This window comes from Cervus elaphus, chromosome 29 (assembly GCF_910594005.1).
Source record: "Cervus elaphus chromosome 29, mCerEla1.1, whole genome shotgun sequence".
Classification (NCBI taxonomy): Eukaryota; Metazoa; Chordata; class Mammalia; order Artiodactyla; family Cervidae; genus Cervus; species Cervus elaphus.
This window is the reverse complement of record NC_057843.1, coordinates 24,755,801-24,779,723: the sequence shown is the minus strand read 5'-3', so window position 1 is coordinate 24,779,723 and position 23,923 is coordinate 24,755,801. Positions and strand designations below refer to the sequence as shown.

At 43.1% G+C, this 23,923-nt stretch overlaps 2 protein-coding genes across 5 annotated transcripts in view; both read right to left on the bottom strand.

Moving 5' to 3' along the window:
* The window catches only part of HAUS6 (HAUS augmin like complex subunit 6), a 39,131-nt gene extending 36,552 nt beyond the window's left edge, over window positions 1-2,579 (bottom strand). Inside the window, exon 1 of the mRNA XM_043891065.1 lies at window positions 2,167-2,579. Within this exon, the coding sequence (XP_043747000.1) occupies window positions 2,167-2,294 (128 nt within the window). The 5' untranslated portion in view covers window positions 2,295-2,579. The remainder of the gene's footprint in view (window positions 1-2,166) is intronic.
* Window positions 2,580-8,458: 5,879 nt separating this feature from the next.
* Window positions 8,459-23,159, bottom strand: PLIN2 (perilipin 2). 4 transcript variants are annotated; one of them, XM_043891056.1, is made up of 9 exons: window positions 23,051-23,155; window positions 22,027-22,081; window positions 21,743-21,938; window positions 19,833-19,915; window positions 18,745-19,030; window positions 17,600-17,781; window positions 16,350-16,484; window positions 14,801-15,091; window positions 8,459-8,852 (listed from the first exon to the last, which is right to left on the bottom strand). In XM_043891056.1, exons 2-9 carry the CDS (start codon window positions 22,054-22,056, stop codon window positions 8,712-8,714), a joined length of 1,344 nt encoding a protein of 447 aa, XP_043746991.1. In that variant the 5' UTR covers window positions 22,057-22,081; window positions 23,051-23,155; the 3' UTR covers window positions 8,459-8,711. The 4 variants fall into 4 exon arrangements, with proteins under 4 accessions (XP_043746991.1, XP_043746988.1, XP_043746987.1 ...); XM_043891053.1 differs by lacking the exon at window positions 8,459-8,852 and having other exon boundaries at window positions 14,261-15,091; window positions 23,065-23,159; XM_043891052.1 differs by lacking the exon at window positions 8,459-8,852 and having other exon boundaries at window positions 14,261-15,091.
* Between the last annotated feature and the right edge of the window lie 764 nt (window positions 23,160-23,923).

Below are 23,923 nucleotides of genomic sequence, written 5' to 3'. Positions count from 1 at the left end.
GACATTACTTTGCCAACAAAGTTCCATCTAGTCAAAGCTATGGCTTTTTCCAGTAGTCATGTATGAATGTGAGAGTTGGACTATAAAGAAAGCTAAGTGGCAAAGAATTGATGCTTTTGAACTGTGGTGTTGGATAAGACTCTTGAGAGTCCCTTGGATGGTATGGAGATCAAACCAGTCAATCCTAAAGGAAATCAGTCCTGAATATTCATTGAAAGGACTGATGCTAAAGCTGAAGCTCCAATACTCTGGTCACCTGATGAGAAGATCTGACCCTGACCCTAATGCTAGGAAAGACTGAAGGCAGGAGGAGAAGGGGACGACAAGAGGATGAGATGGCTGGATGGCATCACCGACTCAATGGACATGAGCTTGAGCAGGCTCTGGGAGTTGGTGATGGATAGGGAAGCCTGGCACACTACAGTCCATGGGGTCACAAAGAGTTGAACACGACTGAGTGACTGGGCTGAACTGAACTGACATGTGTGTGTGAGAATCAAATAAGTGAATCAAATTTTTCTAAATTTGCTTTAAAGCAAATTTGATGCCACATTCATGCTTAAAGAATTTTAAAGGGGATGTCTGTTTCAAAAGAGTAGATTCCTCCCACTAACCAACTGAGATGACTCTAAAGACATGGTGGGGGAGGTGGGGGGTGGAAATCTATGACAATGTTTTAAAAAAAAAAAAAGATCATCACTGAACCAAAACTTGACTGATTTTAGTTAATTTTCAAAGGCAGAAAGCAGACTGCAATTGTATAAACCAGAACAGAGAAAAAACTAAGATTGCCAAAAGAATAGAGAGGATACACTGACAATGGGAATCATTCTCAGTGGAGGCCTCAAGAAGATTTAAACTTCTCTGCCATATTTTGGGGCATCAAATTATGTGAGATAAATGGAACATTTATTAATACATAATCATAACTTGATAAATGCTACCCAATGGATGTCAATTTTTAGGCTAGAGGAAGCATTTCTATATATAAATAGTAGTAACTTCTAAACAAATAGTTCCCAAGCAAAACTATTATAATTACAGCTCTAAACCTTGACAGCAGGTGCTCACTTGTATCCCACCAACTGGAGCCCTGTCAGGCTCCTGTCCATGGGACTCTCCAGGCAAGAAGGCTGGAGTGGGTTGCCATTTCCTTCTCCAGGGGATCTTTCCCAGCCAGGGTTCCAACCAGTGTCTCTTACATTGGCGGGCAGACTCAACCACTGAGCCACCAGGGAAGCCCTACACCCATTTTACTGATGAGGAAACTAAGGCACAGAGAGGTTAGGAGTCCCTAAACCTTGACAGTAAAACAATTTTAATACAGCTGAAAAAGTCAAGAAAAGGGAGAAGGCAAAAGAGGGAAGGTTAAGTGTAGATGAACTAATTGTCGTGTAAAGAAAAAGCTACCTTCATTGTGAAATTACTTAGCGGGAAATCAAGAGATATTTTTAAGAATAATACATCAAGAAATAGAGGACTAAGCACATTATTTAAATATTGACACAAGGAGGATATAAATAACGTAATTACAAAAGTCAAGAAGATTGAGAATAGGAAATAGTCTACGTATCCCAAATTTTCGTTGGCCTTCAGTGGGAAAGATAATACTGGGTAAAGTTGCTAAGACACAGAAATATAAACAAAGTTTCTTTTTATAATGAGACTGTAACATTTGTAGCAGAGTAGGAAGGAGCGTTTACTTTTCAGCTTAGTACCACTCTCCACCGTTTTTTTGCTAACTGTGGCGTCCTTCAGTCTAATCCAAGAAGTAAAAAGTATAAACTAAAGAGCAACTAATTTAAAAGGCCGCCTTGAGTCCTAACGGCGTTTCTATACAATGGAAGGCGTTGGCTCTCCGTTACCAAATCGCCACCTCTCCCTCGACTTAACAGACCAACCAGCTTCACGACCAAACCAGGCCTAAGCCGCCCCTCCAGTTTCGCCCCAGCGGCAGACTCTACTCCCTACAAAGTGCTCCCGGCAAGGTTCCATAACGGTCAGTCCCTGCCACCATGTCAGCTGCCGCTGGGAGCAGAGGCTTTGTAGCCAGTGACGGACCACAGTAACCGACTACTTAATTATCAACCCGCCGGTCGCAACAGGGCGGGCTGCGCCAGCGGAACCAGTCTCAGACTCCCCCGCCGCCAGCCCAGTCCTCCTTACACTCCGAAGTGCGCGTGTGACACGGTATTTCCACAGGCTATGGTCTCCAGACAAGGCTCGAAGCCGAGCGCCTGCAGGTACATCCACAGACGCGCCTTTTCGAAAGAAGTGACCCAGGCCGAGCTCATCTTCGCGGTAGGCAGGGCCCGGCAAAGGAAGAAAGCACAGGCTCCAGAGACTGAGAGGGCCCTTCAGGCTTCTTCCCTATGGGCAGCCTAAGGTGGCGGCGGCCCCTCCATTGCCACCACTTGATCCTCTCTCGTTCGGAGCCATTTCGCCTCAAATGGCCTCAAGTAGCCTGAAATTCTAAAGTCTCGGGAAAATAGAACCTCTAACTGTAGTACCGCACAGCGGCCAGAGCGAAGACACCACAAACCGAGCGTCCCGCGCTTCCGGAAGACGCCGCCTGGCTGCCGGGGGAGGACGGGCTTCCGGGGAGGATTGTATCTCCCGCCATGCAATGCGCCCTCCCCTCGGTCTTTTCCGCGCAAGACCGGCGGAGAACAATAAGACCCACAAGGCTTTGTGGGGCTGGCGAACTTTCTCGCGCTTGCACGGCATTCTTTGGCTTCGCGCTTTCTGACTCTTTTTGTCTGAGCTCTGTGGTTCCTTTTGCTCGTATATGCCTACTACGTCAGATAAAAACCACAAGCCGTAAAAAAAAAAAAACAAACCACAGGCCGTTATTCAGTGTAGTAGAAAAAGCACTGGATTTCTTCCTCAGCTATTCTCAGTATATGTGTAACGCTGAGCATGTCGCCTTATTTCTGAGCGTCGGGTCTATTATTAACAAAATATTCTATGCCCTAAAGTGCTGAATGTTCCTTTCAGCTCCTTGCTTTAAGAAATCTGGCTCTCCCCTACGCATATACCTTTCCACTGCAGCCCTGTCAATTGATGATTGCTTTCTCCTCTACATGCCATATATCAATACAACGGGACCTGGAAATGGAATGGGTATCCTACTTATTTCTGATCACCAGTTTAGGCATTATTGCCTCACTAAAACCACCAGCTTATTTGAAATGTATGCTGTCACCCTCAACTCTTCCTTGTGGAGGTCAAGTATAATAAGATCTCCAGGTTGCTGGACCTCGTTCTGAAATTTCGCATTTAATTCTGTCTCTCCAATGTTACTACTGTATAATATTTGATGATTTCAGTATCCATGTAGGTGACCTTTCCAATGCCCTGGCCTCTCAGTTTCTTGACCTCTTCTCAGCACCCTCGCCCCCTTCTCTTTGCCAGGTTTATCTGGCAGAAAACAAATCGCTGTTAAATCAGTTTTCCGCCTACTCCATATCTAAAGATTAGCAGTTAAATGCAATCATGATGCCTGGTGCCATCCAAAATTCATGACAACTGAATTTTGTAGACTCAGGCCTGCCCGCTCCACCCTACTATTTTTCCCAAATCTCACTCTCCATACAATTATACCTATATTCTTCCCTCTCTTAATCTTCCAGTAACCTTCTTCCTCCTCACTCTCAATGATGAACTTTGTTCTTAGTTGATAGATGCTTCCCAAAAAGAACCTCCATCAACAATTTACCAGTCTGCCTGTATCTATGCCCATATAGACTTCCTTGTCTCATTAATCTGGGTGATTCAGAGTGTAGCTACCTAAGACCAAGCCACTCCTCATTCGATATGCTGTATTCCTTTTCTCACACTCAAGGAATTTGCTCCAGTATTTGTCCTCTACTCTCTCCCGCATCATCAGTTCTCCCCTCAGTATATAAACATGCTGTTAATATCTTTCATCATTTAAAAAAAAATTTCCTTTGACTTCAGTGGCTTTCAAGCTGCCAGTCCATTTCTTATCACAGTGAAATGTCTTCAAAAAGTTACCTATATGCACCTCACTGCTAGTGGTAAGTTACAAAAGCCACTTGAATCAATTAGTGTTCTTTTGCTGCAGGCAGCAAAAATGACTCTGAAGGGGTTTTATTGGGGGAATATTGAAGAGCATATATAAAGAATGGAAAGACTAAATATTAATAAGGCTCAGGAAATGGCAGGCCCATGTGTCACTTCAGTCAAGATTTATATCCCAGGCAGTCCAATTTACTTTTTAAAAATAGTTTAATGTGTTTATATAGGTGAACATCCTCATAAATCAAATGAGAAATAAATGTTTTCCATCTATTCCAGAAACTTCTCCTTTCCTGAAAAGTCATCACTATCCTCATTTTTTAAATAATAACTTCCTAGCATTTTCTTGTAGTTTGACTGTTCATCCTTCCCTAGACACTATAATTCAGTCTTGCTTTTTTTAATTTGTCTTGCCTTTTTTTAAAATGAGTCTTTCCAGGGTTTTTTGTTTTAAATTTTTATTGGATTATAGTTGATTTACATTGTTGTGTTAGTTTCAGATATTCAGCTAAGTGATTCAGTTATACATATACATATATCCATTGTTTTTCTTAGATTCTTTTCTTTTCTTTTTTTTTTTAGATTCTTTTCTCATATAGGCCATTACAGAGTATCGAATAGAGTTCCCTCTGCTGTACAACAGGTTTTTATTAGCTACCTATTTTATATATAAGGGCTTCCCCTTGTGGCTCAAGCAGGAGATGCAGGTTTGACCCACGGGTCCAGACGATCCCCTGGAAAAGGAAATGGCAACCCTCTTCAGTTTTCTTGCCTGGGAAATCCCGTGGACAGAGGAGCCTAGTGGGCTACAGACTATGAAGTTGCAAAGAGTCGGACATGACTTAGTGACAGACTTTCACTGTCACTTTTTACTTAATTTTATATATCAGTTCAGTTCAGTTCAGTCGCTCAGTCGTGTCCAACTCTTTTCGACCCCATGAATCGCAGCATGCCAGGCCTCCCTGTCCATCACCAACTCCCAGAGTTTACTCAACCTCATGTCAATCGAGTTGGTGATGCCATCCAGCCATCTCATCCTCTGCTGTCCCCTTCTCCTCCTGCCCCCAATCCCTCCCAGCATCAGGGTTTTTCCAATGAGTCAACTCTTCGCATGAGGTGGTCAAAGTATTGGAGTTTCAGCTTCAGCATCAGTCCTTCCAATGAACACCCAGGACTGATCTCCTTTAGGATGGACTGGTTGGATCTCATTGCAGTCCAGGGGACTCTCAAGAGTCTTCTCCAACACCACAGTTCAAAAGCATCAATTCTTCAGTGCTCAGCTTTCTTCACAGTCCAATTTTCACATCCATACATGACCACTGGAAAAACCATAGATTTGACTAGACAGACCTTTGTTGGCAAAGTAATGTCTCTGCTTTTTAATATGCTGTCTAGGAGGGTCATAGCTTTCCTTCCAAGGAGTAAGCGTCTTTTAATTTCATGGCTGCAATCACCATCTGCAGTGATTTTGGAGCCCAAAAAAATAAAGTCTGGCACTGTTTCCACTGTTTCCCCATCTGTTTGCCATGAAGTGATGGGACCAGATGCCATGATCTTAGTTTTCTGAATGTTGAGCTTTAAGCCAACTTTTTCACTCTCCTCTTTCACTTTCATCAAAAGGTTCCTCTTCTCTTTCTGCCATAAGGGTGTTGTCATCTGCATATCTGAGGTTATTGATATTTCTCCTGGCATTCTTGATTCCAGCTTGTGCTTCCTCCAGCCCAGCGTTTCTCATGATGTACTCTGCATATAAGTTAAATAAGCAGGGTGACAATATACAGCCTTGATGTACTCCTTTTCCTGTTTGGAACCAGTCTGTTGTTCCATGTCCAGTTCTAACTGTTGCTTCCTGACCTGCATGCAGGTTTCTCAAGAGGCAGATCAGGTAGTCTGGTATGCCCATCTCTTTCAGAATTTTCCACAGTTTACTGTGATCCACACAGTCGAAGGCTTTGGCATAGTCAATAAAGCAGAAATAGATGTTTTTCTGGAACTCTGTTGCTTTTTCGATGATCCAGTGGATGTTGGCAATTTGATCTCTGGTTCCTCGGCCTTTTCTAAAACCAGCTTGAACATCTGGAAGTTCACGGTTCACGTATTGCTGAAGCCTAGTTTGGAGAATTTTGAGCATTACTTTACTAGCATGTGAGATGAATGCAATTGCGCGGTAGTTTGAGCATTCTTGGGGCTTGCCTTTCTTTGGGAATTTTATATATAGGTGTGTATATTTCAGTCCCAGTCTCCCAGTTTATCCCACCCCTCCCTTGTCCCCTGGTAACTACACGTTTCTTTTCTACATCTGTGAGTCTACTTCTGCTCTGTAAGTTCATTTGTAGTCTTTTTTTTTAGGGTTCATATATGTGATATCATATGGTATTTGTATCTGACTTATTTAATATGACAATCTCTAGGTCCATCCATGTTGCTGCAAATGGCATTATACTGTTCTTTTTTGTGACTAATATTCCATTGTATATATGTACATCTTCTTTATCCATTCCCCTGTAAATGGACATTTAGATTGCCTCCATGTTCTGGCTACTGAAAGTTGGGATGCATGTATCTTTTCGTTTTTAGTAATACAATTTTTTTTTAATTTGCAAGTCCTTTTATTCTTAATTATTTGGCTGTACCTGGTCTCAGCTGCAGCATGTGAGATCTAGTTCCCTGACCAGGACTAGAACCCAGGGTCCCTGCACTGGAAGCATGGAGTCCTACCCACTGGACACCCAGGAAAATCCCTGTTTTTAATAATATAATTTAATTGCAGGTTTTTCTCATTTCCCCTCCTCTTTTTCTTACAAGTAATCTGTTGAAGAAGCAGGGCTACTTGACCTGAGTGACTTTCCCTGGTCTGGATTTCACTGATTGCATCCTCATGATACAGTTCAATATGTCCCACTGTCCCTGTCCTCCATATTTCCTTCAAATTGACACCTGGCTCCAGAGGATTGACCAGACTCATGTATGATGCCTTTGGTAGGACTAGATGATGGTTGGAGTAGGCTTCTTCATCGGAAGTATGTAATATCTGTTTATGCCATTGACAGGCATTAATGCTAAGTGCCTAGATCCATAATTCACAGATGGTTGCAAAATGTTGAAATTCTAATTTACCATTTGTTATGAGCTGAATGTTTGTGTCCCCCTGCCAAAAATGTGTATGTTCAAACCCTGTTGCTCAATGTGATAGTATTAGAAGGTTGGGTCTTTGGGATGTAATTAGGATTAGATGCAGTCATAAGGGTAAAGCCCTCATGAATGGAACTACAAGAGGGTTTGTTTCCTGTCTCTGCTCTTCCCACTACATAATACACCGAGAAGTCAACTCTCTGCAATCCAGAAGGGCCTTCACCAAAACCTGACTCTGCTGCACCCTGATCTCAGACTTCCAGCCTCCAGAACTGTGGGAAATAAATGTTTGTTGTTTTAACCACTCAGTCTAAGGTAATTGGTAATGGCAGTCCCAACTAAGATACCATTTCTTTTTCATCTGTCGGAGGGAATAGGAATACTTTCATGAGAGATGTTTTCCCTCATTTACTATTTATTTACCTAGGAGTAAAGACATAAATAAGGATAAATTCTTGATTCTTTCATTTACCAGTTTTCAAGATAATGGGTTGGTTTGCTATCATTCCCCGAAAGTGACCAATTAGGTTATTAGGTTGTGTGTGTGTATATATAATGATATCTTTGAATCCCATCAAATGTGAGCACCATCAAATATTCAATCTACTGCAATTATTCTTATTGAAGTTCAGATTGTTCCATCTTTAGTCAATGGGAACTTCTTCAAATCAGCTTCTTTTCTACCTGAAATAGCAAGAAGTTCAAGATTCATTTTGTACATTTCCTGCCCCAGACCTGGAATCAGCCATTTCTCCAAGACACACTGCTTTCTCTTAGTGGGAAAAGGTATTTCAGAATTGCAATCTAGACACTAGGGATGTTCCTCAATACTGGGCTAGCCATTGTTTGTACAATTTACTTAACTAATACTTATGTAATGCTGTTCTGTGCCAGGCATTGCTCTAAGGTTTTGCAAAGGTTTATGCTTCATAATAAACCTACAATTATCCTTACTATTGTCCTTATAGATGAGGAACTTGAGGTACAGAGAAACTAAGTTTAAGGTCATATAGCTAGTAAGTGACAGGGCCAAGATTAGAACCCAGAGTCTGAGCCTTTACCCATCATGATATGCTTCCTCTCATTTGACCTGTTTTTGGTCATATGCCTACCCCCAGGCCAGGGGAAAACAAAAACACCTTGACTAACAGACCCACTGAGACAACCCCTTCTCCCCCTGCCAAAAGACATAAAGGTGCTGTTACCAGAAGAAACAGGAATGAATTCGAGGAGGAAAAGAAAACAGTCCAATATATCAGTTTGAAAAAAAAAAAAACCACTCTGATTCAAGAGCCCATTTTTTATTATAGGCATTTTGATGATTACACTTTGAAGAATTATATAAAATATATGATGCAGAACTAGAATCTGTTACAAAAGATTGGGTCAATCAGGGTTTCATTACAATTAAGACCAAGTAGTCAAAAAAAGAGATTAACCCCTAACAATCAATCCCTAAAGTCACAGGAATGAACACAAGCAAACACGAAGTTTAATGTGACACAAACTGTGTATTCAGCAAATGGAGATTTTTCTTGTTAGTTATTCAACATTTTGCCCTGAGAAGGCTCAGGGCCATTAGCATGAGAATGATTTGGTCCATCCTCCTCTTCCAAAGCTATAATATCTGGAATTTCATCAGTCTCAGATGTCAAGTCTGTGATACTGAAATCAAGTGCCTGTAAAAAAAGAATCTTGGATATTAAACCAAACACTAAAGAAATGAGCTGTCAATTCCAGGTGAGCTCTTAGAAACACAAATTAATACATGAACTTTACTTTCTCAATAACTATGCTTTCTTCAAGATGTTTATAGTCTTATCCCCACAATTCATTCATATTATAACTAAGAAACGTCTCTTTAGAAGGAAACCAACTAGTGGTAAAACATATGAAATGAAAGTTTTTGAAATTACAAGCTATAAAGCATTTCTGGCTATTCATCTTTCTATTACTCTCTTAAAAACAGTAATATTCCACTTTTCCATATTCTGATTTCCAATACTATAAACAGTTTGGAAAATGTCTAGGAACTGAGGAAGCAAAAGGTCTTTGAACAGTTTAAATAGCTATCACAAAGCCCTAGCTCTTGTCTGCATAGAGGAGGCTTTTAGAGATAAGAAGTTCGATTAACTCTTACTTTACATACAATTATGATAAGCAAAGTAATATTTCTTAACTAACAGATGACTAGAAGCAGAAAAGGTATAGTAAGTTCAGTTCAGTCGCTCAGTCGTGTCCAACTCTTTGCGACCCCATGAATCGCAGCACACCAGGCCTCCCTGTCCATCACCAACTCCCGGGGTTTACTCAAACTCATGCCCATCGAGTCGGTGGTGCCATCCAGCCATCTCATCCTCTGTCTGAAGGCTAAATCTTGATAGCAGAGGAAAAAAGCTAGCTGATTACCTAATGGAGACAAAATAACTACCAACAACAACAAAAACCCATCAAAAAACAGATGGAAGGGAGAATGAGGAGTTATTGCCTAATGGGTACAACGTTTATGCTTGGGATAATGATATAGTTCTGGAAATGGGGAGTGGTGATGGCTGCAGAACACTGCAAATGTACTTAATACCAATGAACTGTACACTTAAGAATGGCTAAAATGGTAAACTTGATGGTATGTATGCATGTGTGCTAAGTCACTTCAGTTGTGTCCAACTCCATGCAAACCAATAGACCCTTTAGCCCATCAGGGTCCTCTGTCCATGGAATTCTGCAGGCAAGAATACTGGAGTGGGTTGCCATGCCCTCTTCCAGGGGATCTTCCTGACCCAGCAATTGAACTCAAGTCTCTTAGGTCTCATGCATTGGCGGACAGTTTCCTTACTGCTAGCACCACCTGGGAAGCCCTATGTTATACATATTTTGCCACAATATTTTTTAAAATAGTTTTTAAAAATACATGAAGAGAGAATCTTTCTTTTTATTGGATCTCTTACCTGGCTGTCTGTGGCCTGTACTACACTTTTCCCTAAAAACCCAGGTGCTCAGACGACAATCCAGACTGAGGTAAGAAGACTTCCACTATTTATTCCTGAGGCTATTTGGGGAAATCAAACTACATTCCAGATCTTCATGAATTTTCACTTTGCAAAGATTATACCCAACCTGACATCCATAAAAGCCAACAACAATGATACACTGATGATGACAACAACTGATAAACTGATGCGGGGCGTCAGCCAGGCAGGTCAACGACTGCAATTTTATTCTTTCTAGGTTAAAAGATGTACCTTGCTCAGCTCTCTCTTCTGATCTATTTCTATTAAATGTATATTTTAATATCCACTATCAGTATTTTTAATAAATGTAGAATAGAACAGGAAGCTACAACACAAGAAAATAGAGAGGGATTTTTTTGAGTCCTAAGCAAGCAGGAGTTTTCTCCTATCAGAGACTAGATTGCTAGAATAGAAAAAACAAGCACTTTGACATCAGTAACACATTGGACTAAATCCCTACTCTGCCACTTGTCTCTTTTCAACCTCAGTTTTCTCACCTGTCAAGTGAGGAAAATTCCTAATTGATTGTGTTGCCAAGTGAGGAGTAAAGATAGTATGAGCCTAGCTTGTAAAAGGTACTCAATAAATAGTAGCTTTAATTCTCTTTAGTTTCTTAAATACCACCCTGTCACACATATAAACCTCCAAAGTCACCTACAGATCAGGAACTACTGGCCTAAGGTAGAGTTCTTTGCAGAAGATTGGAGATTCCACACTTGTGGGTTAGGAAAAAAGCCTCCACCACCACCAAAAAGGGGGCTCTAGTCCGTGAGATGTTCTGGGAGAACCATATGAATAATCCACCTTCCATATATCCAGAATGAGTCAGAGTATTTAATTTTCATTATTCTCGACCATCACCAAAACCTATTTGGCGGGCTTGGGGAAGAAAAGGGTGGGGCAGTTAAGAGGGAGCCATAGTCTATCAAGTTTATTCAGTGAGTTTAATTTAAAATGAGGTGGTTGGGACTGCCCTGGTGGTCCAGTGGCTAAGACACTGTGCTTCCACTGCAAGGGACTCAGGTTTGATCCCACATGACACATGGAGCGGCCAAAAATTTTTTTTAATTAAAAGAATGTAGTGATTGTGCTTGACCATCTTCATAGGGTTTTTATAAATGTGGAACAAGAGAAATCACTTTGCAGATTTATAAAATAAATTCCTTTTCACTGACATAAAAAACTAGTTTGGAAGGAGTGTGAGGAGACTCTTGCCCATCAGGCATTCTGAGGCCAAACTCAGAATAACACGCTTACTATGAAACAAATGAGATAATAACAGTCTCTCCCTGCAAAGACATTCAAGAAAACGAAGTGACCGTGCCAGGGTTCCAGGGAGTTACATCATTTTTGCAGGTTGTTGGGCTTCCCTGGTGGCTCAGAGGTTAAAGCGTCTGCCTGCGGGAGACCCGGGTTCGATCCCGGGGTCTGGAAGATCCCCTGGAGAAGGAAATGGCAACTCATTCCAGTATTCTTGCCTGGAGAATCCCAGGGACGGAGGAGCCTGATGGGCTACAGCCCACAGGGTCGCAAAGAGTCGGAAACTGAGCGACTTCATTATCACTATCACTATCACCATCACCATACAACCATAAGAGGGCACCATTCATTCATAAGCCTGCTTGATTTCCGTATTTACAATGATAATTTTCCAGAAGGTGGCGCTGTAGGTGGGGCTACTATAGAAATGAAAACAACATCTGAGGGAATTTTACTTAGTGGTAAACGTGTATGTACAGGCAGTGCTCATAAACATGACACACAGTCAGGAAAACAGACTGATTTTGAACTAGAAAATAATCGTGGCTCAGATGTAAAGAGTCTGCCCGCAATGCAGGAGACCCAGGTTCGATCCCTGGATAGGGAAGGTCCCCTGAAGAAGGAAATGGCAACCCACTCCAGTATTCTTGTCTGGAGAATTCCATGGATGGAAGAGCCTGGTGGGCTACAGTCCATGGGTTGCAATGAGTCGGACACAACTGAGTGACTAACACATATGCCTATGTTTCCCTGACATCAGTCTTAGTATTACTTTCTTTGATCCGTCTCTTTAGGCAAAGACAACAAAAGCAAAAGTAAACAAATGGGATCAAATCAAACTAAAAATGCTTTTGCATAGTGAAGGAAACTTTCAACAAAATTTCAACAAAATTAAAAAGCAACCTGTTGAATGGGAGAAGATACTGGCTTGGCCAAAATGTTCATTTGAGTTTTTCTGTAATATCTAGGCTTAGTCAGTTTTTTTCCCTCAAAATAATTGCCCTCCTTGGGGCAAAGTCTGTTAAACTAAAACTGCTAGTTTATCCAACAATAAAGCAAGGAAACCATGCGTTTTGAGACATGTAGACAACCAAGGGACATGCATGTAGGCACAAACTTGAGACACAGACAGATAAAAGCATGACTCATGGTAAAAAGCAGGGTGTGCTCATGGTAAAAGCAAAGTCAGGGGTAGTCTTCCAGAAGCTAAGAGAAGTCTGCTTTATATTCTGTCTTGCTCACTTAGAACAGCTTTGAGATCTGTCTCCTTTTCATAAGCAATTCAGTAGGTACGATTACTATTAGGAACAGGAAACAGCAAGTTCACGTTCAGTATAAGGAAGTCTGTGTACAGCTGTAGTAAATGAACTTTCCAGCCAATCACAATCAGCCATAAAATACCACCCGTGAAGTTCTGAGGCAAATGACAGCAGGGTCCTGTCCAATTTGGACTAAAAAAGAAAAAAATTTTAAGAGGTAGAGTCTCTAGAAAAGCCACTCACTAGGGACAGGCAGGCGAAGGCATGCATTGGCTCCACCCTGGAAGCCCATCAATCATGACAGTCCACTTTTCCAGAAACCAGAAGCTCCTTCACTTCAAGTGTCTCAGGGACTCCCTCTAACTGAGCTCACGTCTACTGACTCCTGGAGTTACCTCAGGGGAAAAAAATTAGTTCTCTGACTTAGGAAGGTTTGATAGCTCATTCACGTAAGTGCATGTAAGGTTGTATGCTGCTTCCTTGTTTTCATGGGGAGACAGTGGCGAAGCAGGGTAGAAAAAGGAGACACATTTGACTTAGACTTCAGTTCTGCTGAAGGGCAGGTCAGGCCTTCAGTATTTAGCTCTATTTCAAAGTTCTAAGATTGGCTTTTTTTGAAAAGGTTTGGCATACTGCAGCTTTGTTATGCTGCTGCTGCTAAGTCACTTCAGTCGTGTCCAACTCTGTGTGATCCCATAGACGGCAGCCCACCAGGCTCCCCTGTCCCTGGGATTCTCCAGGCAAGAGTACTGGAGTGGGTTGCCATTTCCTTCTCCAATGTAAGAAAGTGAAAAGTGAAAGTGAAGTCGCTCAGTCGTGTCTGACTCTTAGCAACCCCAGGGACTGCAGCCCACCAGGCTCCTCCTTCCATGGGATTTTTCAGGCAAGAGTACTGGAGTGGGCTTTGTTATGAGGAGGTCCATATTCCCTACATAATCAACTCATGCTAAGCGGATTAGAAGCCTAAACACCCTAGGCAGGAGGTAGTAGGAACTCCTTTCTACAGGGGATCCAAAGTCTTTTTTTTTTTTTTTTTCGAATTATCTTCATGCAGTCTTCTAAAGGTACCTCACCCACCACTGAGGTTAGTGCCTCTCTACCAAAGTGACAACATGGTACATTAAGTCCAGCTGGGACTGGACATTGAACAATCTCATTCCTTACATGTGAGATGGCCCCTTAGCAAGAAATGCTGCTACTTTCACATGAGACTGATGCAACAGTCACTCATGTGCTTCCTCTCAGCTGATTTCTCCTCAGCAAGGCAGTCAGGTACTTATGTACCTCCTTCTACTGGTTTAAGAACGCGCTTTCAGGGGTCCAGTAAACAGTCAGATGAAAGGAACCACCACCACCCCCTAATACCATTCTTAAAGGAACATTAGCTTTTGTTATCAAACATTCCATTTTTAACATTAGTCTTCCAATGTCTGTACAAACTGCCCCCTGCCCCCAGGCCATTTGAATTCATATGTATTAAAAACCCTGTCAAGGAGGCGAAGCAGTTCAGAGAAAGCCACACAAAAAGCACATGTAACACATAGCATAAAACCGATCTATTCTGCAGTGAATTTTATTGAATTCAAAGGAGGCACTCCTTTATGAAAAAATTAAAAAACCCAGGGTACACAAGCATGCACTGTGAGACAAACCAGAGTTGAGGCCTGCTCAGAGCAGACCCCAATTCATACAACAGCCTACATGAAGGTGTTTTTATTCAGTACAAACAGCAACAGTAGCAAAAGAATGAGGCCATAAAACGCTCTGAAACATGTGCGAGTTCTGGACAGGCTGTGACCACTCTATTATTCTTTTCTTTCCAGCCAGGTAAGTAACAGAACTTATGCACTAATGCAGAAACTTTATAGCTCTTATGTCAGCTGGAAATGACTGAAGTGGAGACCTTTTTGCCTCATTAGCTGCCTGCCTACTTTGGAGCCGTCTAGCTCAAGAGGAGCTGTCATCTGGCTGGCTGCCCTGTGCGTTGCTGACAGGGACGGGTTTAGGGTGTTTTGTACTCCGCCTGCCAGGCCTCCTGGCTGTACCTGGGGCCTGAGCACTCTCAGACTCGGTCACCTGGGGATAAAAGGGACCTACCAGCCAGTTGAGGGGTGTGTTGTTAACAAGATAATCCATCACATCATCTAAAGACTCCTTCATTTTCTGCAGCTGCCCCTTGCTGGAAGCGAGGAGGCCATCAGACACTTCTTTAAAGGAGGCAGCATTGCGAAACACAGCGTAGATGTCACCAGCCATCACCCCCAAGTGCTTGGCCCGATCTTGAATGTTCTGTGGTAACCCCTGGATGTTGGACAGGAGGGTGTGGCACGTGGTCTGGAGCTGCTGAGTCAGGTTCCGGGCAATAGCAAGAGTACGTGACTCAATGTGCTGAAAGTAAGACAAGTTTAAGAATGAGCAGTGGATTCAACAGTGGTATGTGTGACTTAGTTCACGTACATCCGGCTGGGATATGTCCACCACACATGTGGATTCTTTAACTTTTTAAAATTCTCACAACATCCCTGAGTGCGGCAGTTATTATTTCACATTTCATAGGCAGAACATAGGGCTTCCGGGGTAACTCAACTGATAAAGAATCTGCCTGCAATGCAGGAGACCCTGGTTCGATTCCTGGGTGGGGAAGTTCCTCTGGAGAAGGGATAAGCAACCCACTCCAGTATTCTTGGGCTTCCCTTGTGGCTCAGACGGTAAAGAATCCGCCGGCAATGCAGGAGACCTGGGTTCAATCCCTGGGTTGGAAAGATCCCCTGGAGGAGGGCATGGCAACACAGGCCAATATTCTTGCCTGGAGAATCCCCATGGACAGAGGAGCCTGGTGGGCTACAGTCCATGGGGTCGCAGAGTTGGACTTGACTGAGTGACTAGGTACAGCACAGGTAGAACATAAGCTAAGCCCCAGATAACAGCTGGAAAATGGCTGAGCTGGGATTTGAACTAGTGCCTGAGTCTTTGAAGTTCATGGTCTTAAGCAGAAGAAACATAACAGGGGAGACTGGACAGAAAGAAAATACCCTCCATATTAGTAGGGCAACTGGGATGTTCTTTCTTCAAGTGAGATATGATATAAATAAATAACTAATGTTACTTTCAAGGGCAAGTGTATATTAGCTTCTGGAAGATAAAAAACCGTTTTCTAGGACTACAATATGATATTTCTTCTGTCTGGAACACTCACCCCTTTAATGCCCTTTCACCTAGTTTATTCACCCCTTAGGTCTCAACTGACCACTCATCTCTTCCAGCAAACCATCTGACTCACCCATCCTTACTCCAAGGTTGAGTTAGTACCCTTCCTACAAAGCATTCTCACAGCAACTCTATTTATACTATCAAAAAAACCCACTATGGCAGTAAAGATACCTGTATTCACTTAGCTTGTACCTTTCATGAGGGAAATGCCTGTTCCTCAGGTAGTTGTGTCCTGACTGGGGCAATATACCTGCCGGTAAGTTGTTAAAGTCACTGCACAGTTTTGCTTCTATCATATAACAAGCAACTTATGTACCCTGTATTGTTCAACTTTTGCTAGAGAAGAGTATTCTAAGAGGAATAATAAGAACACTGCGATGCCTGGTAGGAATTTCTACACAATCTTTGGTGGATGACCCTGTCCCAGTTGTCTCACCTCAGCACAGTGGGATTCATCTGTATCATCATAGCCGATGCTTCTCTTCCACTCCAGCCAGGACAGATAGAGCTTATCCTGAGCATCCTGAATTTTCTGGTTGGCATTATGCACATTCTTCCTGGCAAGTTCAATCTAGAATATGTTGGAAGAAGACAAAGAACAAACTATTAACAGATATTCATATTAGCCTGTTCTCAGGTCTATGATGTAAACCAGCCATCATCAATTCTTACAGAAAATCTTGGTATTTAAGGAGATATCTCTGATAGCCTATCAGAGATAGCATTGTTCTGTTTTGCCCTGTGTTAGTTGCTCAATCATGTCGGACTATTTAAGACCCTGTGAACTGTAGCCTGCTGGCTTCCTCTGTCCATGGGATTTTCCAGGCAAAAATACTAGAGTGGGTTGCCATTCCCTACTCCAGGGGATATTCCCAACCCAGGGATTGAACCTGGGTCTCCTGTATTGCAAACAGATTCTTTACCATCTGAGACACCAGGGAACCCCAAGAGCATTGTTACTTGTTATCAATATGTGTAAGTCAGCCAAGCAGTCATAGGACTTTACTGCCTCTTATTTATTAAACCACTATCTCCAATTTCCCTCCAGTTTAACACAAGTACAGCAACTGAAACTTAACGTGTGTATAAAATTATAAAAGAGAAAGGAACTTAAACTTCCTCTTTCCTGTTGCCAGCCACCTACTTCCCCTTCCAAGAGTAAACTGGTCTCTAATGGCCGAACAACGCATACTGTTCTGTAACTTGGCAATCCTTCAAGGCTACTCAGTAGTCTTTTGTGATGTATCAATGGAATCAGTCTATTAGTTGATGTGCATTGTTTACACTCTTTTGCAACTCTGAATGAATATACATTTCTAGAAGAAAAGCTGCTCCAGGCATAGGGGTGTCTCTAACTTTCCTATTTCCCTTGAATCCTCCAAAAGTGCAAAAACACAAGTATATCTCTCCTCTACACCATCGCCCACAGAATCTAGCTTTGCAAATGCCACCAGACAGGAAAGGAAATCAGTAATCTGACCACTCAGAGTAAGATTAACACCGCTTCATGTATTCAGCTAATTATATACTTCCTTTTCTGTGAGTTTTCTATATACTCTTGGCCCATTTTTCTACTGGATTGTTCATAAGGTAAGATTAAAATTCTTGGATTTTATGATTACGTTTATCCTAATCCTGGAGTTAAATGAACTCACTTCAGCTGCCTTTAAATGAAGTTGTACTCACCAGGTTGACGGTGGAATGGAGCTGAGAAATGGTCTCCTGGCCTTTTTGCTTAGCTTCTTCAACCCTGCAGAGGGCCTGCTGGTAGGCCCGTGAGCGCAGCTTGGCGGACAGAGATCCCAGTCTAACATAGTAACTTGGCTTCTGAACTGTATCGAAACCTTCCACTTTTTTGGCTTCTTTTTCTGAAGTTATAAAGAAGGGGGGAAAAAAAAAAGAAGTCTTAGGGATCACAGCTCTAAGTGCTCCAAGTGACAAGGCCTAAACTCTTTTTTTTTTTTAAGGCCTAAACTCTTAACTTGGATCTCGTCTTTGTTGATTCCACCCACCCATCTGGTAACTATGCACCCCTTTGCTCAAGATGGCTCCTATCTGCTGCTGGGCTTGGCAACCCAGAACATATCACTGTGACACGTCATCTACACAGGTCTCTTTCCATCAGAGTGTCTTACCTGGCACACAGTAAGCACTGAATATTTAATAATCCCATACAGTAGCCTACAAAGGGCAATCCATTTGTAGAAAGTATTTCTTTAGGTTAATTTCTCTGGAAGTTTCAAAACTCACTATGTACAAAAGAATCTGCCTGCAATGCAGGAGACCCAGGTTTGATCCCTGGGTTGAGAAGATCCCCTGGAGAAGGGAAGGGCAACCCACTCCAGTATTCTTGCCTAGAGAATCCCATCATCAGAGGAGCCTAATGGGCTACAGTCCATGGGGTCACAAAGCATTGGACACAACACATGCAGACAGAGGGGGTGGGATGGGGGAATGGAGACTGACTGTCAACAGGCATGAAAGATCATGAACTTTACTCTTTGGGGGTCACAGAACTTTTATCTTTGGGGGTGATAAAAATATTCTACAACTGGATTGTGGTGAGGCTCATGCAACCAAAAACGTAAAAGGAAAACAGGTGAATTTTTTTGGTATATAAAAGTATATCTCAAGGAAGCTGTTTAGAAAAACTGCTTAAAGATATAAAACACTGAAAGAAGTTCCTTGGTGGCCTCGTAATTAGGGTTCTAGACTTTCACTGCCATGGCCCGGGTTTGATTCTTGGTCAGGGAACTGAAATCCCATAAGCTGCATGGCATGGCAAAAAAGGAAAGATACAAAACATTATTTCAAGGCAAAAACCCAATTACCTAGTTCATCCTTGGTAAGAGGAAGGTACTGGTCTACCAGCAACTCCGATTTGGTGAGTGCATTTTCCATTCCACTGCTCATCAGCTGCATCACCCGACTTCCCATGACTGTGTGAATGCTGCCATTGACCACGGACTTGGTCTTCTCCACACTACCAGTCACAGCTCCCTTGGTCCTGTCCACCACCCCAGTGATTGTGCTGGCCACAGAATCCCTGGCCCCAGTCACAGTAGTCGTCACAGCATCTCTTGCCCCCGTCATAGCCCCTTTGGCATTGGCCACAACCTATGGGGAAAAAAAGCAGGCCATCTGGCTGGTGAGAAACATGGGCATAGACACCTATATAAAGGTCTTAACTAAGGCAGCACAGTTGAAGAGTTAAAGGATGAATCTGGCCCTTTTACTTTCTAGTCGTGGGTCTTGGACAAGTATATGAGAGTTGATGAGCCTCAATTTCCTTAACAGGTATAAACGCCCTACCTGCCACCACCCAAAGGTTGTCGGAAGACCAGAAAAGGGAAACGGATAAAAAATTTGTCAAAGTTTTTTCTTTGTTTTAAACTAGATACACCTGCAGCAAGGAACAAGTGGGACCCTAGAGAAAAATGGCATTTTCCATTGACATGCTTCTTACTGAGCACCTCATACACGCCTGTAAGCACAGACACAGGTACCCATGCACGCTACCCCAGGCTGACACACAGGCAGATGTACCAGTTCTCCACTCCACTGGCTGTGCTCTCAAATACCAAGCAAGAAAAGGTTCTATTCACCACCTCTGCATTTATCCAATACCACATAGGACTCGGTGATTTAACAAAGCAATTTCACCTGCAGAGATGAAGCCACACATTTAACAGAGATCAGACTAAAGTCTGGCCCAAAGGTGGATAGCTCGTCTCTGCTTCCCAAGACAACCTAACAACAGTTCAGGAAGTAAGAGAGTGGTCATTAGTCTTTCAAAAAATATATCCAAGGTTGGAACAAATAAGTACTGCCTGTTTGTGACCTGCAACAGTCTGTATGAAACAGATAAAACTTAAAAAATGTGCGGTGGCAAGCCTCAGCACTCTTGTCCCAAGCTCACCTGGTTTGTTGGCTGATTCAGAATAGGCAGCTTCTCCTCAATCTTGTCTAGCCCCTTACAGGCATAGGTATTGGCAACAGCAACTAGAAGAATCACAAATGGTGAAAATGTCAATAGTCTGGTAAGAGTGACACGTAACTTGAACCTTTATTCTTACTATGGAAAAACAGCAAAAAATATCTAATTTACCACACCATGCTTTGTCTGGTTTCTCTAGTTCAGAAAGGAGATCCTTGCCAGATTTCCAGCAGCTTCCTTCTACTGACAGGGAAATAACGATGTGTATGTGTGTGGTGGGGGTGGGGGAGCAGCAAGCTGAGGCAGTGACAAGCCAAGAAGGAAGCTGGTCAGGAAGCCTCTTCCTCATCAGTTGTCCCCTAAGGTTAAGGGAAGCCAGGCTTCACCAGAATCCTCATTCAAGGAATGAGGTATCTGAAAATCCTCAAAATTTGCATTTCCATGCTTCTTTAATCTCTGCTGCTGCCAAGTCGCTTCAGTTGTGTCTGACTCTGTGCGACCCCACAGACGGCAGCCCACCAGGCTCTGCTGTCCCTGGGATTCTCCAGGCAAGAATACTGGAGTGGGTTGCCATTTCCTTCTCCAAGTCTAATCTCTACCTACACTTAATTCAGTAGGTTGCAATATATTTGGGGTTATCACCAGGAAACAGTGTGCTAACAGGACCCTGGATCTCCCTAACAAGACCCAGATTTTAGTCCAAGCTCCCCCACCAACTCCCAACATTTGGGGAGTAGCAGAGTTGGAAAGCTGATTTCTAAAAGCCTCCCCATAATCCTGAAAGTCCATGATGTAATAATTTGAGAGAATGATTTAATCCCTTATTCCAAAGCAGATAATAATGCAGAGAAACTGAAAATTCCACTCCTAGGTATATATGTGAAAGAACATATGTCCACACAAAAACTTATGTACAAATGAATGCATTAGCATTCATTGATGATGACAGGCAAAAGTTAGAAGCAACCCAAACATCAACTGATGCATGAAAATGACACCCACACAACAGAATATTAAATTATTCCATATTAAAAAGAAATGAAATACTGAGATGATGCTACTATTTGGATGAAATTTGGAAATATTATGCTAAGTGAAAACTAGCCAGTCACAAAAGACCACATGTTTTATGATTCCATTTATATTACATGTCCAGGATATGCAAATCTATAAAGAGAAAATAGATTACTAGTTGCCTAAGGTTGGGGAAGGGGGGGGTTGGTGGAGTGACTGAGAATGAGTATAAGGTTTCTCTTTAAAAAGAAAAAAAAATGGTAAAATATACAAAACAAATGTCACCATTTAAACTATTTTTAGGTGTACAATTCACTGGGACTCACAATACTGTTCATTCAGAATATTGTGCAACCATTACCACTCTCATTTCCAGGACTTCTTCCTCATACCAAACAGAAAGTGGTATGAGGTTTCTTTCTGGAGAGATGACAATGTTCTACAATTGATCATGGTGATGCCTAAACAACACTGTGAATATACTAAAAGCCACTGAATGGTACACTTTAAGTGGGCTATTTGTATATTGATTTCTTTTAAAAGCAGTTCATGTCTACTGTGTAGTCCCAAGGAAGTCAGTTATTTCAGTTTACTCACTGATTCCCCATTTGATCTCACTTGCCAACACAGAAACATCTCTGGGGAATTTTCTTTTCTTTTAATATCATATTTGCCATTGCTCTGAAGCAGGCCTTCTATAACAATGAGCATCACTTGGCAGTTCTCAGAAAAGGCAGTATGTGTCTCAGGAAAGGCTGAGGATTCCCTGACTGATGAAAGCTCAGGGTGTAAGGCTAGCCTTCATTATTCAAACCAGCTTTGGGCTCACTCGCAATGACTATATGGGACTAAATTTTGAGGCCAAAATGAAAACTCACTTTGTGGCTCTAGCTTTTGGATGATTGGCAGTGCGCTGGTCACAGCCACAGAAGTGATGGTCTTCATGCCCTTCTCTGCCATCTCACACAGAGACTTCAAGTAAGGATACTGATCCTTTGTACTGATGTAAGCCGAGGAGACCAGATCACACGTGGAGCTCACCAAGGGGAGGCTGGCCACCCTGGTCACCACACTCTGCAATCAACAGGGAGGGAGGGGTTAACTTCTACAAAGCAGGGCGGGTGGGGAAAGGAATCAAGAATCGGCTATTTATAAATCATACCAGTTGTGGTTCAACTGAAACAGATGCCATCTTTCTTGCTGGAGAAAGAAGAAATCTGCAGAAAAGAAGCTTATTTCAGAACACTGTGATAAGATCCCCAGATTAATTCTCCAACCCCAGGTTTCAAGTGAGCAAAATTCAAGGTACAGTCAGTGGAATCTGCATTGCTCCCACCTTCTGGCTCTCAGAGGTCTCCCCTGTGCAAACAAGTCTTGAAAGAAGGCTTCAGAGCTCACAGGTACAATATACCAACTTGGAAGTGTTCAATTCAATGCTTTCCCCACCAGGACATTAGAGACGCCTTTTGAAGTAAAAGATCTATCCACAAAAATGCTAACCAGGTAACATCCATGTAAAAATTAGCGAGAGATTTCAAGGAAAAGATATCTTGGGCAGTCAGGCCGATCAAGATGGAGCACTTCGGGGTGGGGGTGGGGGGAGTCAAACTTTTCTTGTCAAAGAACCGAAACTAGTTCAGGGGACATTAAGCACAGGGGGTAAGGAGGTACTCCGACGATCGAAAAACTTTTCAAGGAGTTTTTAAATGTCACTTTAGTGTCCCCAACGACCCACACCTACACAAAACAGCCTCACTGGTAAGCAGCAGGGCTGGGAAGGCAAGAACCCACCCCTTCGGAGCCACCCTGCGGCCGAGGGTCCCAATTTTACAAGAAATAAGAACCACGCCAAAGGCGGAAATCAGGCGCCACTTATCAATAGCCCGTCTGCGTACCCCCACAAAATTCTGCTTTAAGACGATTTTCTCACGCGTTTCCTTTTAACTAACGTCCTTTGGGGTCGATTGGAAACTGCTAGCCCCAACCCAACCAAGAAGCTACAAACGCACTAAGGCAGCGAGCAGAAAAGCAAGCCTCGAACAAGGAACAAAAGCGAGGGTGGAAACGCAGGCCCCAGACACCTCCCCTTCCCAGCCGGGGCCCCGAAACCGCCGCGAGGCCGCGAGCGTCCGGCCCGAAGCCCGCGTGGGCCGAGCCACAGGGGCCGCTGAGGATCGCGCACCCACCCGCAAGCAGATACCAGAGGGCGAGGGTCCGGCGAGTCTGTGCGGCGTTCACAGCTCACCGCCCGGCGCGCCGGAATATATGCCCGCCCCGCCCCCGCCCGCCCCCGTGCCACGTGACCCCCGGCCCGCGGGGCTTGGGGGGCGGCCCTGCAAGGATCAGGAGTGCTGGGGATGCCCGTGCAAAAATGTGGCGGGTGCCCACGCTGGCTTCGTAAAAGGAAGTGGGGCCCCGGTGGCTCAGCGGTAAAGAATCCGCCTCTAATTCGGAAGATTCGGGTTCAATCCCTGGGTCGGGAAGATGCCCTGGAAAAGGAAATGGCAACCCACTCCAGTGTTCTTGCCTGGAGAATCCCATGGACAGAGGAGCCTGGCGGGCTACAGTCTATGGTGTCACAAAGAGTCGGACACGAGTAAACGACTCAGCCACCAAAAGGCAGTGGAGGAGTTGCCCCGAGGGACTCACCGTAACTAACCTGTTGATTTCCACCATTTCTGGGAATAGAATTGTCTTTAAAAATGGAAACAATGGCGTTTGGACTGCTATTTATAGCTAACAAATAACTTCCAACGTTTTGTGAAATTCTAAAGGATGACAGACCTGTTGGGAGGGCTGTCCTGTTGCTCTTTTGACTTTAAAGTCAGTTTCTCCAACATCTGTCTAATTTAAAGTTGAATTGGAATTTCCAGAAAGGTCTTGAGAATATACTCTTCCAGCAAGACTAAAACCCTGCGGTCTGATAGGTGCCTCCGTTTACTATGCAAAATAGCTTTTTGTTTGTTTTTAATTAAAGGATAATTGCTTTACAATATTGGGCTGGTTTCTGCCCTACATCAACATGAATCAGCCATAGGTACACACAAGCCCCATCCCTC